Source organism: Sphaeramia orbicularis, chromosome 4 (assembly GCF_902148855.1).
Source record: "Sphaeramia orbicularis chromosome 4, fSphaOr1.1, whole genome shotgun sequence".
Classification (NCBI taxonomy): domain Eukaryota; kingdom Metazoa; phylum Chordata; class Actinopteri; order Kurtiformes; family Apogonidae; genus Sphaeramia; species Sphaeramia orbicularis.
The window spans coordinates 55,390,317-55,409,368 of record NC_043960.1 but is presented as its reverse complement, the minus strand read 5'-3'; the positions used below and the strand labels follow the sequence as shown (position 1 = coordinate 55,409,368).

At 38.5% G+C, this 19,052-nt stretch overlaps 1 protein-coding gene across 28 annotated transcripts in view; it reads right to left on the bottom strand.

The window, feature by feature from the left end:
• The window catches only part of LOC115417777 (uncharacterized), a 192,250-nt gene that overhangs the window by 129,508 nt on the left and 43,690 nt on the right, over window positions 1-19,052 (bottom strand). For 24 of the 28 annotated variants that reach the window (XM_030131872.1, XM_030131861.1, XM_030131864.1 and 21 more), the window contains 3 exons: window positions 18,431-18,481; window positions 17,449-18,084; window positions 17,314-17,379 (listed from right to left, as the gene is read on the bottom strand). In XM_030131872.1, coding sequence (XP_029987732.1) covers window positions 17,314-17,379; window positions 17,449-18,084; window positions 18,431-18,481 — 753 coding nt within the window. The remainder of the gene's footprint in view (window positions 1-17,313; window positions 17,380-17,448; window positions 18,085-18,430; window positions 18,482-19,052) is intronic. The other 4 variants (XM_030131888.1, XM_030131875.1, XM_030131867.1 and 1 more) reach the window with 3 other exon arrangements.

Sequence of the window (19,052 nt, the reverse complement as noted above, 5' to 3'; positions counted from 1 at the left end):
CATTTTATGGTGAATAATACAGTCCAATCAGTGACAGTGTTGTGGAAGTTTACACTAAACAACAACTAGTTCAAAGTTCATTTCACACAGAATCAAATACATTCATTCACCTTCATAGTTCAGCATTTCAGTTCAGAACTAGTAAACATTCATTTAACTTCTTTTTTTTTTTTTTTTTTTTTAAGTGAAGAGTATTCCAGTGCTTCTCTTTCTAAATAAACCTGTTCATATTATTGTCCATCACTACTGTCTCCAGCTGTTATGAATATTATTTACAGCTGTTTCATTGATCACAGCTGAGGCACTAACCTCATATGACCAAGGTTGGATCTAGACCTAAAACATCCAGAATCTCACAAAAAGTCTGAACTGGTTCAAGTTCTTTAGTTATAAATATGTTAAGTTCAATTCATAGAAAAATAAATGAACTAGTTCATGCACAATACTGATCAGTGAAACCTCAGGGGAACATAAAAAGAATTGAATCCAGGCATTTCTTTTTTAACAGAGGTCTGAGATACATAACAGTAATGACTGTCATCGTTTTATATTGAGATAAATATCATTGCATTCATTAGTTTGGTTTCATTTGTTATCTTTGTTTCCAAAAAGCCTCAGAGATGATTTGGACTTAAATTCTCTCAACATTTATTTATTTATTTTTTATCCATGAGTAAACATGGAACATTTCATATGTTCTTCCTTTAAATTTATAAAATATTTTTCCTGCTCTGACTGAAAATAATTTCCATCTACTTTCTTCATATCTCACTGAGGAAGAAGAATCTACCAAATTTGAGGAAATATTAATGTTTCTAAACTATATGGACAGAAATATTGGGACACATCATGTATACAGCTGGGTTTGTCTTAGAGCTGATTAATCGACTCAAAGTGATCAAAAAAAAAAAAAAATCATTCAACCACAATTCTCCTGAATCAAAACTTTGTTTCCTTCATTTCTCTGCTGTTAAACATTGGTTCCACTGTTGTGTTTCACACGGACGCTTATTGTGACGCACCAAGAAGCTTCAATTCAGGAAAACTGCAATAGAATATTTCCCTTCAATCAATTTTAAGTTGATTAATCGAATTGGGAATTTTTGCATTGGCTTCAAGCACCTAATCAATTAATCGGTTGCAGCTCTAGTCTGTCTATGAAACTGGGTTTATATTAGTATCTGTCACTTTTCCATTTTTTAGACCCAATAATAAAAGGTAAATGTAGACATATTTAATAATAATAATAATAATGGATTGGATTTATATAGCGCCTTTCTAGACACCCAAAGCGCTTTACATTATTGACCCATTATTCATTCATTTCCCCCCAGGATGGACCTAATGATGACCTCAGATAAATGCACAAACATTATCCTCTTGCTCTGATCCATCCCATAATTAATGAATTTATAATCAAATATTGGGTCCAAAAATAGGACCCAAATATGGACATTAAATCTCCCTAGGTGTCAGTGCATTAGACGTGAAAACGTGTGTAAATGGTCTTCTATAGACTATAAAAAAAGACACTGTGTTCAATGTGTCGATCCTAGTGGTTTTTCTAATCCACACATGTGGGTTTTTCATCAGTCTCAGTCTCATTCCAGGTTTGGTGTAGAACCCATCGTGTCCCTTGGTGTTACATACAGAACCTGAACATTTAAACACTAATAAATCACCAGTGATTTTGCCAAAGTGGTCATTTTTGTGAAACACTCTGTCTTGCCTAATTAGATCCTAAAATGTACCTGTGAGAGAATAAAAAGGTATTTTAAAAAATTCTAATTTTCATGTTTTGTTTTTTTTTACTGTTACATGTGGATTTATGTATAAAAAATAATGTAAAATAATATAAAAATGTGTATTATCTGAAAAATAGTTTCTCTTTTATCTCTTCGGTCTTGTTTTTAGAACCAGTTCCAGAGCAGAACCCAGCTGTAAGATGTCCTGTTCATGAGGATCAGACAGAAACGTCAAGGTAAATAAGTGAATAGAACTAGTTTATTTCTTTTGCATTCTATTTTATCATGTTTTTAGAATTACTATTTTCTTTCTAACTGCACTTCTTCTGTTTTGAAAACCCTTAAAAAGGATTTTTGGGTGTTTTTTGACAGATTTTTAACAGATTTTTTTTTTTTTTTTTTTAAATATTGGGACACATCATGTCTACAGCGGGAAGGTGTTCCTAGTCATTTTGGTTTGACAGAAACATCAAAATTAATTATCAGTGATATTTATACCAATATAAAACTATATTCTGACAATAGTCATTATTGTTTTGTATCCCAGATCTGTTAGAAAAGAAACATCTGAATTCAATGCGTCCACAGACTTTTGTCCATTTTTGTATGAGTTAGACAATTATATGAGGATAATGATATTTATTTCTCATTGTCTTTGCTTCAAATTCAACAAGAAAATACACAAAATATTTGCACAGCCTTAAAAGACAAACAGAACTAAATGTGTCGCAAAGGTTAAAGTCACTATTTAATTTGACCTTTGACCCTATGACAAGAAGCAGCAAAGACAATTAGAAACATGTGACATGTTAAATTAACCCTGGTATAAAACATCAGTAAATTAATGTAATAAATCTGATATTGTCTGAACTAAAGGGTTAAAGACGTGAAGGTCAGACTAAACAGGACCGCTGTGGTTTATAGAAGCTGACGTTACCTTCAACTTGTTTGTGAACAGGTGGAAGGTCGAGGCCCATAGCATCGGAGCAGAGTTCAGATGTTTTTTTCTGGTGGTGTGTTTAGAAAGAGGAACGAGGAGGAGGGGTCATGAAGGAGAGCTGGAGGAGAATGTTGAGTGATGAGTGTGATGCTGGACATTGGACGGTGATGGTGAATGTTGTCAGTGGTTTGGACCCGTAAACAGGATGTAAGTTAGAAGAAACAGAGAACCTGTAGAGGGATGTGGATGAAGTGATGCAGAGTTTTCCCAGAGATGAAACAGCAGAGTCGACCGAGGAGGTTTGTGTCCAGGAAAGAAACCTGGAAGGACCAGTTTTAGAAATAAGGATGGAAATGACAGAGGGACATAGGGTGACAAATAAGAGCAGAGGTTGGAGCAGATGGGTGGAGAACATCTGTGTAGATGATGGAACCTGAAAGAAATGAGAGCCAAAGGAGACGGACAGCATCAGAAGGACATGAGGAGGAGGAGGACTCTGGTAGGAGGAAAGAAGAGGAGAACAAAGGACATACAGAGGATAGAGAAGTATAAGATGGAAGAGGAAGATATGAAGGTAGAAGATGGAGGAGGAGCACATGAAGGTAGAAGATGGAGGAGGAAGACATGAAGGTAGAAGATGGAGGAGGAAGACATGAAGGTAGAAGATGGAGGAGGAGCACATGAAGGTAGAAAATGGAGGACGACATGAAGGTAGAAAATGGAGGACGACATGAAGGTAGAAGATGGAGGACGACATGAAGGTAGAAGATGGAGGAGGACATGAAGGTAGAAGATGGAGGAGGACATGAAGGTAGAAGATGGAGGAGGACATGAAGGTAGAAGATGGAGGAGGACATGAAGGTAGAAGATGGAGGAGGACATGAAGGTAGAAGATGGAGGAGGAGGACATGAAGGGAGAAGATGGAGGAGGAGGACATGAAGGTAGAAGATGGATGTTACACCCCCCCCAATATAAAGGTGTCCAGGAGAGGGAGGGGTGTCACACACCTCTTCAGTCTCCAAAAGCATACAACGAAAAAGATTTAAAAATAAAGCCAGTTTATTCACGGCTGCTTTCTTTTAACAAAGTTTTTACAAAAAATGAAACAAAGTATTCCAGGTGAGTGCAGTTGGACAAGGTGGTACCAAAGTAAATCAAAAAACTCAGTAAAACAAAACCACTAACTGGTGACCCCTGCACTACCAAAAGAAACTGGTGGGACAAAAAAAACATCTACCTCCTCACTAGTCCCAAAATAAAAATACAGAGGGTGGCACCAACCAACTAATCTAGTGTATATAACATAAAACAAGACTTAGTGCAGTGTATAGGGTACCCCATCCTAACTAAACCCAACTCAACTCACCAAAGGAGAACACAGGTAGAACACAAAAGCAAAATGGCTCTGACCAAGCATGGCCAGACAAGAGCAGCCCCAGACAGAGAGGCAGGGGTGAATTTATAGGTGCTGTGGCTGATCAGGATTGGTCTGCTCCTCCTTCCTCCACCTGTGCCGGCCCCCTTCAGGTGCAGCCCTGGAGGAGGACCCAGAGTTATGGTCACACCCCGACAACCAGGCCATCCCTGACCTGAAAACAAAAGGGGAGGAGAAACACACACACACCTATCCATATACATGCCCTCAGGCATGTAACAATGGAGGAGGAGCACATGAAGGTAGAAGATGGAGGAGGAGCACATGAAGGTAGAAGATGGAGGAGGACATGAAGGTAGAAGATGGAGGAGGACATGAAGGTAGAAGATGGAGGAGGAGGACATGAAGGTAGAAGATGGAGGAGGACATGAAGGTAGAAGATGGAGGAGCACATGAAGGTAGAAGATGGAGGAGGAGGACATGAAGGTAGAAGATGGAGGAGCACATGAAGGTAGAAGATGGAGGAGGAGGACATGAAGGTAGAAGATGGAGGAGGACATGAAGGTAGAAGATGGAGGACAGTCAGATGGAAGGAGGTGATCTGATGTGGAGACAGCCAGGAGTATAATTGTATAAATAACACATTATTCATAAAACCTTTTAATAATTATATAAATTATGATCTTATATTGTTTATTTAATGTTCTTATTTTCAGATTTATATTCCAGTACATGATAAAGAATTTTCAGTTTTAATTATACAAAAATTACATGTTCAATCCCCAAATGTTTATTATTATTATTATTATTATTATTATTATTATTATTATCATTATTATTATTAATATTAATATTAATAATAATAATAATAATAATAATAATAATAATAATAATAATAATAAAGCAAAATGATCTAGACTGCATGTCTTCAGTTTGGTCATCCAAACCAAATTACATTTGTGTTCTAATAAAATATGACCAAATGCTTTATGACAGTGAACTATGGTTTAACTGAAAAGACTTAATTAATTAATTACATATGAATTCCAATGAACCTTTACCAACAGACATAGAGTACAAAGGCTGTGACGTACACTTTGGCTTCAGGTCATTTGTACAATAAGGATTCAGAGTAAATACATCCCATGAATATGACACTAAACAGTCATAAAATAAACTGGAGTTAAACTGAACACAACCATCTGACAACTTTACACCGGAGTTCAACAAACTCTAAAAACTAGAAAACAGCAGAACTCCACAGCTACAATCACAGCAGGTCAAAGGTACGTTACACGTGTTTGACTGAAATCAAACCAAACAATGAATGATTCTAAAAGAAAACTTCTACCTGACATGAACATTTCATAGAAATCATCTGAAAACCAGACACAAAAAAAGCGCATTAATTCAAGGTTTGGTCGGTGTCATCTACAGACCTCTGCAATGCATTCAATGAATAGCGTTGCCATGGCGATGTGGCAAATTTGATGCTTTGTTCTGGTCCTAAAATAGGTGTAACTTGAATGTAAATGTGTTCTATTTAAATGTTCATTTCATTTCACTGTCTATTCTGTGGATCCGAACTTCGCTCATCACACCAACGTTGAATGACAATAAAGAATCTTGAATTTTGAATGTACAGGGTGGGGAAGCAAAGTTTACATTATTTTGAGACAGGGATTGAAAGACAGTGTATGACCAATTAGTTTATTAAAAGTCATGAGAATTTATTTGCCACAAGAAAATGTACATAATAGAAAATGTTTTTATTCTATGTGTCCTCCTTCTTTCTCAATAACTACCTTCACACGCTTCGTGAAACTTGCGCAAGTGTTCCTCAAATATTTGGGTGACAACTTCTCCCATTCTTCTTTAATAGTATCTTCCAGACTTTCTGGTAATAGTTTTGCTCATAGTCATTCTCTTCTTTCCATTATAAACAGTCTTTATGGACACTCCAACTATTTCTGAAATCTCCTTTGGTGTGACGAGTGCATTCAGCAAATCACACACTCTTTGACGTTTGCTTTCCTGATTACTCATATGGGCAAAAGTTTCTGAAAAGGTATGGATAATAGTGTTAGGTATGATTATGACATCAATATATGTTTGGTTTCAAAACAATTGACGTAGTGCCTGCTGAGAAAAAACAACTAAATGTTCATTGTAAATTTTGCTTCCCCACCCTGTACAGGTGCATTAAAACATTAAATACTGAATGTACAGGTGCATTAAAACATTAAATACTGAATGTACAGGTGCATTAAACCATTAAATACTGAATGTACAGGTGCATTAAACCATTAAATACTGAATGTACAGGTGCATTAAAACATTAAATACTGTGCTTAAGTTTGAGTAAAACCTGCAGGTATTTTACACTTACGTATAAAAGGAAATATTCCAAGCCTCTTTTGTGTTGATTTTGAACGACAGATTACAGCATGAAAATCCAAAATCCAGTAAAAATTCAGCGCCTTAAAATATTACAATATTTCATAAGGTCAATAAAAAGGTTTCTCCTGGTAGATGAAGTGTTGACCTTATAGTGGACCAACACCAGCAGATGATAGGACACTCAGAATCATCCCTGACTGTGGAGACTTCACACTGGACTTGAAGAAACCTGGACTCTGAGCCAGTCTTCATCCAGACTGTGGGACCTGGATTTACAAATGCAGTGTAGAATATTGGATTACTTTGATTTGACACCAGTTTGGTCCAGTTGTTCTCCTTAGTCCAGGTAAGACTCTTCTGACTCTCTTCTGACGTCCTGACTCTAGGAGTGGGACTGTTCTTGTCTGTTTCCTGGAATTTTCTGTTCCTGGTGGTTCTTGATGTTCTAACTCCAGCCTCAGTCCACTCTTTGTGAAGCTCTTCCAGGTTCTTGAACCATCTTTTCTTGATGACCTCCTCCTGGCTGTGGTCATCCCTGTTGTTTGTCCAACTTTTTCTATCGCACTTCTCTGTCCAGTCGACTTTCCATGAATGAGCTTTGATCCAGACTCTGTGAACATCTGGCTCTTTTAGCAGTCAAAGTTCCAAAGTTCACCCTCAATAAGTGTCTTCTGGACCAGTGTCCAGTCAACTGTCTCCACCAAGACTGTGGTAGTGTGACCTGAACCAGACTGAGACATTCATGGTGTTTAAAAAGCAGAAATACTGTTCAAGCAAACGCCAAATGAAAGATTCAACTTAAATGAGTCTAGTTTAGACATAATTTTCATTTTCTGAATAACATTAAAACCTGTTCAACTATTCCACAATATTCTATTTCTGATGCATCTGCACATTATCTAACAGTGTCATGTACAGGAAGTTAAAGGCTCTACAACGATCAGCCATAACCTTCTGTGCACTGACAGGAGAAGACCAGTTGAAAAATTGCATGAATGTACAGTTTTCACTGTTGGATCTTCACAAGGTTCTAAGTAGTTTCAAAATGCAAAAAGAAGAAATGGGAGTGAGACAAAAAAATGTGAGTAAGAAATTTATTGAAAACAACAATTAAAACTGAATTAGTCTGTCCATCAGCCCATCAGCAGTTTCAGAGCCCAGCCTTTAACAGACCAAATGTGTGCATAAATGTGGATTCAGTGTCCTTTAGTGTCAGGTATTCCCATTGTCATGATGATGTCATGAAAAGGATCCAAAGCTTCGTCTGTTTCGAATGTGGTCGGATTGTTGAGCTGCAGAAACAAGGCCTCTGTGAACGCACCATCACTGCTGCGGTTGGACACACTACACACACTCCTGAGGAGCTCTTTCCACTGCCGGTTTTTCCAATCAACACAATCCTCAGACAATCTGGACTCTGTTCATCACATGTAACATGATCAAAGCTCCAGTTACTTAAAGGTACCACTGCTGAATCACAGACTATTGTTCTATCAAACATTTTATAAACACATTTCAATACTTAGAGGGGTTTTGGCGTTTGTTTTTCAGATATTCAGCCTGCAGCTCAGTGATCTTCTCTATTTGGACTTGTCTAAATGTTTCTGCTGTGTAGGATGGTTTGTCCTTGGACAGTCTCATTCTGTCCACAGTGTCCAACACCTCAGAGACCTGCTGTTTGTCTCTGACGTTGAGAATGACATATCTTCCTCCATATTTCTGACACAGCTCCTGGATGTCTCTAGTATTTGTTACAAAGTTCACCACAGCTGGAGCTGTAGGATCTGACTCCACAGTGAACAGAATTACAATGAAGTCCCTGATTCGAGAGCTGAATGTGTTGTGGATGGTCTCTAACTCTGCCTTGTCTTCATCGGTGAGTGGACCCACTGGTAGGACCAGGATGAAGGCGTGGACGCCCTCAGGTTCACAGAGGGAGATGGACTGGAATGACTCTTTCATCACTTCTTCCTGAGGTCTTCCATTCAGGACAGGCAGCTCCACCACAGAAACCTGACGTCCACAGACCTCCACCTGATGTTTAACAAACTCTGAAGAACCTGAACAAAGCTCAGTCAGACCTAGAAGGGCCCTGGCTGCTGAAGTCTTCTCTGATCTTCTGTTCCCACACAGAACCAGGTTTAAAGGTGGTTTGATGACTGTGGACTGAGGAACGAGGCTGTGTTCTTTAGTTTCTTCAATCATCTCCATTAAAACACTGCGGTCTTCTTTGGACATGTTGTAGTGTCTTCCTCCACAGTCTTTCAGGAGCTCATTGACAGAGGAACTCATTTCACTCAGATCATGTGTGAAGACGACCATGGAGTGTTTGAAGGCATCTGGACCAAACAAACTCAGGATGAACCTCAGTGTTTGACTGTCCTCTTCAGTGAAATCTGACGGCTTCACCAACAGCAGAAGAACATTTGGTCCAGGTGTCATGTAGTTCACTACTTTTCTCAGTGATTCCACCGTCAGACTATAGATGTCTGGAGTTTTCACCACTGTTAGAGGTTTTCCTCTCCACTCTCCATCAATGGTCACACATTGTTTAGTTGGGAAGGGTTTAAAGGAACGCCAAAATTGCTTTGCAAGGATTGAATGAATAACTTTATTCTTCTTGTCTTCACTTTTTCCAAACAGAACAATCCTGAGATCAGTTTCTGTGGAGAGAAAGAAAATATAATGGAGAGTTTCACTATGATGTAAAGCAGGGGTGTCAAACTCCGGTCTTCGAGGGCTGGTATCCTGCATGTTTTAGATATTTCCCTTTTCCGGCACACCTGGGTCAATGAATGATCAGCTCATCATCATGCTCTGCAGAAGCCTGATAATGATGTAATGGTTTCCAGGTGTGATGGAAGAGGGAGTTATCTAAAACATACAGGATACTGGCCCTGGAGGACCGGAGTTTGACACCTGTGATGTAAAGTATCATTAAAGCTGCAAGCAGAATTAAAAGACCCTCACCATGGACATGTCCAATACAAATATGTCCATCATTAGCACTATGGTGCCAAATTCCAATCAGTCCCATTAAATGGGTGTAGGCGTGGGAGACTGACAACTGATTCAAATTTGAGCCAAATCAGTGTTCATATGTCCGAACTGATCCAGTTTTTGTAAAGGAAAATGTGTAGGGGCACTATAGTGGCAAATTTCAATTTCTTCCAATGAATGGGTGTAGGCATGGGAGACTGACAACAGATTCAAATTTGAGCTAAATCGGTGTTCGTATGTCTGAACGGATGCAATTTTTGTAAACTTGTGAAAAAACTTCACAAACTTTGCAACCTTGTGGCACAAAAATGGTGACACCTATCCCAAAAATATGGCAAACTTTTGATGCCTTCTCTAGATAATATACACTGATTTTGAGCTCATTCGGCCAAACGCCCAAAGAGGAGAGAGTTAAAATACAACTTAAGCAAAAATGCTGACTCAGCATTTTGGAATTTTCAATCCAGCATGGCCAACTTCTGGTTTGTTTAGGGGCGTGGCCATAATAGTATTTTTTGTTTGTCTTAAGATGATGAATGTGTGTACCAATTTTAATGGCTCTACGCCAAACTTTACGTTGGATGAGGTCCCATTGGTGTGATGTATTTCCACTTTTCAAGGGGGTGCTGCCGTGGCATTTCTTTACTGACATCTACGAAACCTATATGTAAATAAAATTTCAGGCAGTTCAGAATTTTGGGCAAAATTTGGTGAGTTTTTGTAAATGTTCAGGAGGTCAAATTTGTGCTCAAAGAGCAGGAGAAGGAAAAACAAAGAAGATTAAGATGATTAATCATTAATTAAATAAATAGAAAATAATAATAATCCCAGTAAGCGCAATATCCGTTTCCATGGCAACCACATATTTGGCCTTATTTGAAAAGTCTCGAGGTCCCCCATGTCACTGTGGGGTCCAATCTCACGTGCCATGCACTTACACTCACATGACTGACCCCAACTGGGCGTGGCCCATTGATTCCCATTCTTTTGAACCAGATGTAAATATGCAGTTTGTGTACATGACATGTACACTACTGGTGAAAAGGTTTAGAACACCCCAATTTTTCCAGTTTTGCATTGAAATTCAAGCAGTTGCAGTCCAATGAACGGCTTGAAATGGTTCAAAGGTAAGTGGTGAACTGCTAGAGGTAAAAAAAAAAAAAAAAAAGGTAAGGTTAAACAAAACTGAAAAATAATGTACATTTCAGAATTATACAAAAGGCCTTTTTCAGCGAACAAGAAATGGGTTAACAACTTAAAGCAGTTCTGCAGCAATGGAGGTTGATTCAAGCCTGGAAAGTTGGTGCTACCAACTCCTCCAGGTGTCCCAACATTTGTGAATTCCTTCCAACCCCCTGTGTCTGAATAAAAGTAGTGTTGGAACACACTTTGGTACCACACTGTTGTGAGCATTATTTGAACAGTATTGTACTGCAGAAAGTAGTGTGTTACTATAAAAATGGAAAAGAGGAAAAGGCAATTAATGATAGAAGAGAGACAGAGCATCAGAACACTTAAAAATGTAGGTCTGTCCTACAGAGAAATGTCCAAGAAAGTCCAGGTGTCAGTAAGTCCAGTTTCCTTCACCATCCAAAGGCACTCAGAAACTGGACTGGGAACTGCTGACAGGAGGAGGTCTGGCAGAGCCAAAGACACAACAGAACCAGAAGACAAGTTTATGAGAAACAACAGCTGGAGTGAGAGGAGACTGACAGGACAACAGCTGAAAGCACAGAGAAGATAGTGGTCGTAGTAAGCAAGTCTCAGTTTCAACTGTGAAGAGAAGACTGAACAGTTGCAGGTTTGATGGGTCGAGTTGCAGCAAGAAAGCCACTGCTGAGACTTCAGGATAAGAAAAAGAGGCTTGCCTGGGCCATGAAACAGCGCCAGTGGACTACTGAAGACTGGAAGAAGGTGTTCTGGACTGATGAATCCAAATTTGAAATCTTCAGTTCATCCTGCAGGACTTACGTACGCTGTCGAGTAGGTGAAAGGATGGTTCTTCAGTGTGTGACATCAACTGTCAAACATGGAGGAGGAAGTGTGATGGTCTGGGGCTGTTTTGCTGGATCCAGGGTCGGTGACTTGTACAGAGTGAATGGCACCCTGAACCCAAACAGCTACCACAGCATTCTGCAGCTATGCCATGCAGTACCCTCTGGGATGTGCCTAGTTGGTCAGGGGTTCATCCAACAGAAAAATAATGACCCAAAACATAAGTCCAAGCTATGCCAGAACGACCTTGAGAAAAAAGAACAAGATGGTCCGCTTGAAAACATGGAGTGTCCAGCACAGTCTCCAGACTGAAACCCCATGGAGCTGGTTTGGGATGAACAGGACAGAAGAGTGAAAGCAAAGCAACCTACAAGTGCAACACATTTATGGGAACTTCTGCAACAGAGTTGGGAAGAACTTTATGAAGAATATTTGATTTCCATTGTAGAAAGAATGCCACGAGTGTTCAACTGCTATATCTGCCAAAGGTGGCTACTTTGATGAGTCCAAAGTGTAGAATACATTTTGGTTTCTAAATTGATTCCATTATTTCTTTTTTAACTTGTTGTTTATTTATTCTATGCTTTAATTTCAGAGTACACTGAGACATTAAACTGCATAATTTTCAATGAAATTCTGGAAAAATTGGGGTGTTCTAAAACTTTTGACTGGTAGTGTGCATGCTCGAAAAGGTCTCACTGCCGTGAATACGACCGCGTCATGGGCATATTCATCCCCATGCGCTCACTGCGGTATCAGTAGGCCCTGCGCCGGCGTTACTTGGCTTGGGCCTAATTAACTACATGAATAACAGTTAACCTGTATAAACATGGAGGTGGGGGGGGCGATATGGGCAAAAAAAATCCAGATTTTTAAAAATTTCCCAATAACAATAATCTGACAATATCCTTTAAAATGTGAATTTCTTTCTTTCTTTCTTTCTTTCTTTCTTTCTTTCTTTTTCTTTCTTTTTTTTTTTTTACAAAAAATGCTGGAAAATTCTACTTGCTTACTAGAACATCTATGGATAGACACAGCGTTTCAGAACAGCAGTATGAATACTTGATAACATAAAAATGCACATCGTCAAATCAACATTCACGATATTATCGTAGGAGATATATATCGCCCACCTCTTCATGGAGGAAAAATTTAGTTGATTTAATAAAGTGAAAGTTTCATATTAAGGTTTCTCCTAAATGTTTTTTGAGGTAGATGGAGCTGCACAATCACAATCGTCTCATCCTCCTCTTAAATTTGACGCAACATTGTATTATGATTGAATTATACAAGAAAAACTAATTGAGTTTGAGTTTTCTCACATGAGATGTTTTCTAATCTCACAGGAAGTCAAACAATTCTGTTTTTTCCCTCATTCTAAAGGCAGTGTTACCTAATCAGCTGTTCTGTGTTTTTACAACAAAGACCCTGACAGTGAAGTGACAGAATAGTCCATCATGATGTTTAGACTCAGAAGGACAGCGATGGAACAGGAGCAGGTCTAAAACAGATGGGTTAAGGTTTTGGAACAGAGATGCTTCATTCTCCTCAGTAACAGAATCTCTCCAGCTTGTGGAGCAGGTCCAGGAGATGTCAGGTGTTTCTAACCTACACAAGATGGCATCAGATAGGTTTGAAGTCATGGGTCATTTCCAGCAGAGGACAGAAGGACGTTTACTTAGAAAAGGTTGAAATGAACTGGACCACAGGGACATGTTAACCCTTTCATGCACGAATGATGAGAACCTTAGTCAAGATTTTTTTCTTCAGTGTTTAGCCATGAAACAAACAATGCGATCAAGTTTTTTTTTTTTTCGATGAAGTTACAAAAATATCCATGCATTTAATTTTTGAAGTAAAGAAACGTGTATAAAACCCAATATCAGAAAGTGATATGAAAACAATGAAATAAAAACATTTTTAATGCTGCTAATCCGATGTCTTCTCACATTTTAACATATTCTAATGCTAGTAATTACTCACTTCATGGAGATAATATGCAAAAAAAAACCTTCTTGTCTAACAAATAACAATTGATTTACACTCAGACATGTTAGTGCAGATCAGGTTTCTCAAGAACAGTAAAGTTACAGTAATGATCTGAATTACAGTGTATGGGATGGTGCATAAGCGTCCACTGTGTTGGCTGATATGAAACTAAAACAACAAAAGCCATTAATATACAAGAGAACAGCTGGAGAAGAACTGTCCACTGGAGTGGACAGTGCATGAAAGGGTTAAACTAAGGTTTGTCCTGTAATTAACATCACATTTGTCTTCAAACTTATCATCAGTCAGTCTGACTATTTAAAGGGTGAAAAGTAGTCACTGTTCCTCAGGAGGTTCGAAAGACCTGTTGAAGGTAAAGGCTATAAGGTCATCTGAAAAAAGCTCCATGTTCCTGTGACTACAGCTGCACATATTCAGAAGGTTCAGGTCCATGGGACTGTAGATAACCTCTGTGGATGTGACACAAGAGGAAAACTGATGACAAACTGAACAGACAGATTATTTGAACGGCAACTGAAGAACCCAGAACAACTTCAACAGAGATTAGAGTTGAACTCCAAAGTCCAGGTCCATCAGTTTCAGATGGAAGCATCTGTCACTGTTTGAGCCAAAGTGGATTGAATGGAAGATGACCAAGGAGGACTCCACTGTTGAAAGATTATCATAAAAAAGGAAACTGGAATTTCCAAAAATGTTTATTCACAAGCCACAAAGATCCTGGGAAAATGTCCTTTGGACAAATGAGACAAAACTGTAGTTTTTTGGTGAGTCACATCATCTCTGTGTCCACAGATACAAACATGAAACAAAGAAAAGAAGGCTGTACCTACTGGGAACCATGGAGGAGGTTCTGGTATGTTCTAGAGCAGAGCCGTGCAGAGAGCTATAAAGGGGCAGGGGCTCAAACTTCCAAAAGGGCACATGAAAACGAATAACCACCAATTACAAAGTTCACATTTAGCAACAAGCAACATTATTAATCCACAGCAAGTCAAAGACTGACCAAATGGTCCAGATCAATGTTCTCAGTACTGGGTGTGTCCTCCCTGAGCCCTGACACAGGCTGTGCACCTTCTGCACATACTCTGGATTCACCTCCTGATCCCATCTTGGGGGATGTTGTCCCACTCTTCCTGAAGGGCCTGGATGAGCATCTGGCGGTTGCCAGGTGCTGGACGCCTAGCATACACGGATCTACCAAGAATATCCCACAGATGTTCAATGGGACTGAGATCTGTGACGTGCTGTGGATTAATAATGTTACTTGTTGCTAAATGTGAACTTTGTTGAACTACCCTTTGTCATATTTTACATTATCCTCTGGATACTCATCCACTGTTTTGTTGTTTGTTGTATTTTGTTTGTTGATTAAATGTTTTTAAGAACAAGAAAGAATTTGTTTTCATATTTAATAAAATGGTGTGAAATGGCATCACATAGAATATGTGATAAGTTTCTTTTGATGTTCAGTTTCTATATAAGTGGAAATAAAGATGTAATGTGTACAAGTTTCTGTGTGTTAATACTCAGCAAAAATCTGAATCTTACCAGGTGTATTTTTCTCATTTCTAGTCAAAATATCTCATCACACTTAAAATAAGACAAAATCACCTAAAGACTAACTTTTCAGAGAGATATAAGAACTTGGTTTTAGACAATTGATCTTGAAAATCTTATTTCAAGAAATCTTAGTAAGATAATTTTCACTTGTTCCATTGGCAGATTTTTATGCTTAATTCAAGATTTTTTTTTTTTGCTCAATTCACCAAAAAAATCTGCCAATGGAACAAGTGAACATTATCTCAGTCAGATTTCTTGAAATAACATTTTCTAGCTCCATTGTCTAAAAACAAGTTTGTTTGTTTTTTAATCTCCCTTACAAGTTACTCTGTAGGTGATTATGTCTTATTTTAAGTGTGATGAGATATTTCGACTAGTAAATGAGAATAATACACTTGGTAAGATTTGGATTTTTGCAGTGTAAGTCCAAGACAAATTCTTAAAAACAGATGTTAAATTATGTATAAAAGCATGACAGTGAATGTTAAGAACTAGAAATACCTTCATTTTACATCTGGTTTTACACCTACTTTTACAGTGAAACATTGAATATTTAGTTTCTTTTCATTATAGGACATATTTATGATGATATTTAGATTTTCCACAGTTAAGAAATAACCATGTAGAGGAAGTGTTAACCCAAGCCAAACCATTTAACATTACATGATAATAATAAAGTTTAGATTGTAGTATTTATAGCTGCATCATTTAATATTGACCAGGTTGATGGGAATATTTGTGGAGGTTTGTGGTTATTTCAAATAAGATTCACTCAAGATGTTTGAGGTGAACACAGATATTACGATAATCGATCCAGCAGTTTCTGAAACAAAACCAGAAATGTCAAAGTGTTGGCACTGATGAAAGAGTCAGGGGATTTTACATAAGTTTATGACTCTTGTACACCAAAAGGGCCGCATTTAGGTATTGGATGAGAAGAAGACTTGGATGTGTTTTCTTTTTATGCAATTTTATATTGGTTTCGCAGAATTTAATTACTTAAGCACATTTTAACCCATTAAGACCCAGTGGTACTTTTATGGCAGCTTCTAAATGATTTTTTTCTCTTTTTAATGTTTCTCATGTAATTTATCACCATTTATTAAAATAAAAACCTCTGTGTTTTGCATTTTTCAGTGTAAATCACTTACTTTACTCTATATTTAATTTACTGATCATGTAGATGTTCATTAAAGCTCAGAGTAAACTTAAAGGTATTATGCAAAAACAGAGAAAACTGAAGAAAAAGTGACTGTTTCAGCAAGTGAGGACTATTACCATGTGTTACAATTTTGCGGCTAAAACTCAACAGTTTATAGAAATAAAACATAAGCAAATATGTGTGCCTACTTCAGCGAGGACTGAGACGCAGGTGGGCACCCAGCTGTTAGAGTGTGCTAGTCTGTGAACTCATTCCATGACGTGACGATGTTATTGAATTATTTACTCACGATCAGGTTTTGGCCCCAAAACTATAGTTGTTGAAGAATAGGACCAGGACCAAAAGCGACCAGTGAATGTTTTGGGCAGATAGTGGGGTGGACTCTCATGTACCTTGAATCACGGTGCTTCATCCTCGTTGATTCTCCAGACCGCATGACATGTGCGCATATGTGTGTGTGTGTTGCAAGCAAGGTTGCATGGGAGGAAGGGGCGCGGCGTGACAGAGATGAAAGGGCACCATGACCAGGTCCAGTGACAGCCGAATTAAACCACTCTTAACATTTATTATCACTGATCAAAATTTTAGTCACGAAAATTTTAGTCATGCAGTTTTTTGCGCAAAAAAAGAAAAGAAGAAAAAAAAATGAGTAAAAAGGGCACTTGTAGGCAGAGGATCAAACCGGCAGAGGCTCAAGCCCCCCTGGCCCCCTGCTTTGCACGTGCCAGTTCTAGAGCTTTGCTGTAGCTGTGATAGAAACGTCTTCTTTCTGATATTAGAACACTGAGCTAGTATCTGTTTGTTGGTCAGTGTAGATGTCTCGTTCATTGTCTGCATCTATCCCCTCTCACTGGGGTTACTACTGTAGTAGGACTCCATCAGTATGATGTTCTCCACCCTGCTTCATGACTGTCTGGTTCCATTTGTCCATTTCACATCAGGACGTCCTGGTTCCACAACACCTGACACTGACCTTGTTGAACCCAGTGACGTCTGAGTCCATATGACTGTATTTCTAATATCTACTGTATCTATACATAAATACACCTGTAGAACTGAGTATATGGCAGAGTTAACGGTGCTCAGTCTGGACTAGACAAACAGTACAGGGAGGATTTTACTCACTGTCAGATGAAGGGTTTGTCCCAGAGACAGAGAAGTCTGATTGGACATGTTTTACCGCAGTCAGTCCTGTAACAAAATAACATTATTAACATCAGCAGAATTAAACAATAAAATCATAAATGATCCTCCTCTTACCAGCATCTTTAACAGCACCCATGACACCAGAACCTGTTTGGTTTCGTTTGAGGTCCTCATGATCATCTGGTAAAGAAGATGGTGTTTCCTGAAATTCTTCGTAGCTCAGATGTTCTTCATTGTTCTCTTTCACTATTTGACACAGTCGTGTTAACAGTTCATCATGATCAAGGTTCTCCATCTGTAGATGTCTGTATCTGCATCTTCTGATCATGTCTTTTACAGCTGGATGTTGTCTGTAGGTTTCTGTGCGTCCTGGACTCTGTTTTCTTGGTGAAATCAGAACCAGTGTTTGATTAAATGACTGATCATTGAAGTTTTCAAGGACTGATTCTATTCTCCGTTTGTGTTCTTCAGTGAAGTCTTCAGGCTGTAGAACCAGCAGGAACACATGAGGTCCAGGATGGGAAGCATCTGAACAGTCTTTTATGAACTTCATCAGCTCATGGTGTGAGATGTCAGACAGTAGATGATCTGGGGTGTTGATGATGATGACATTTTTATCTTTTATTGTTCCACTGGTTCTCATACAGGAGGTGAGTTCAATTTCAAAAACATTCTGATCCAGGATCAGGTTTCCTACTGAATTCCTCTCAGACGAGTTGTTCCCCAGAAGAACAACCCTCAGCTCAGACACTGAAATGACAAATAATGTAAATGCTGAATGATTAGTAGATGTTAAAGGACTGTGTTTGAGTTGATTCGAAGCCTTGTCTGATGACTTGAACTGTTTGCTGACTCAGTGTCATGGACTGATGAGTGTAAATACTGAGTCCTGTTGGTCAGACTAATGTGTCTCATCAACCACATACATTCACATCCTGCCTTTATATTCACCTCTGTTCATGTTAGTTCTGTTCTGGTTTATAATCAGTAGCAAAGCTGCACAAGATCAATAATCATTCAACTTATAAAAGTCTTTAAACATGTCTGTTGGGACTGTGAACCTGGAAATTTAAGTTTTATTAAAGTATTAACTTACTGTTCGGTGGTATCAGTTCATAGCTCCTTCTCCGCCTCAGAGGTTGAACATCTGTAAAGACAGACACACATACAGTGGTTTACTCAGGTATTTCTGTCTTTGTTGTTCTGACAGGACAGTATGTCTGCAGACGTCCACTGTGGAGACACTTCCTGTGGATGATGAAGATCAGATCCTTCCATTGGATAATTACTGCACAGATGAATATGTTTCAGTTTCTACAGGTTCATGAACTGATGTGAGTACCCGCTCATTTATTCCACAACCATGTCAGAAGAACAGATGTAAATGTGTTTCAGAAGAGTCCCATTATTGACCTGAATCCAATAAAACAACTGAGGAGAAGAAACGACTAAAACTGGGTTCAAAACTGTCCAACACATTCAAACCTGAAGGATAACGGTGAACCATCATCTACCAGAAGATCAGATAAAGGTTTGGTCCAATCAGATCCTGAACGATGTGAAATTGAATATATATATATAAAAAAAAAAAATTAGTAAAATTACTGAAATGAAATGAGTCTATTTACCACAGATGTTGCAGTCATGTTTGTGTTCTATTCATTTTATTCGTCTGCCTTTGAATGAATCTGTTCAGTTGTAGTTTCCTTTTTTGTCCA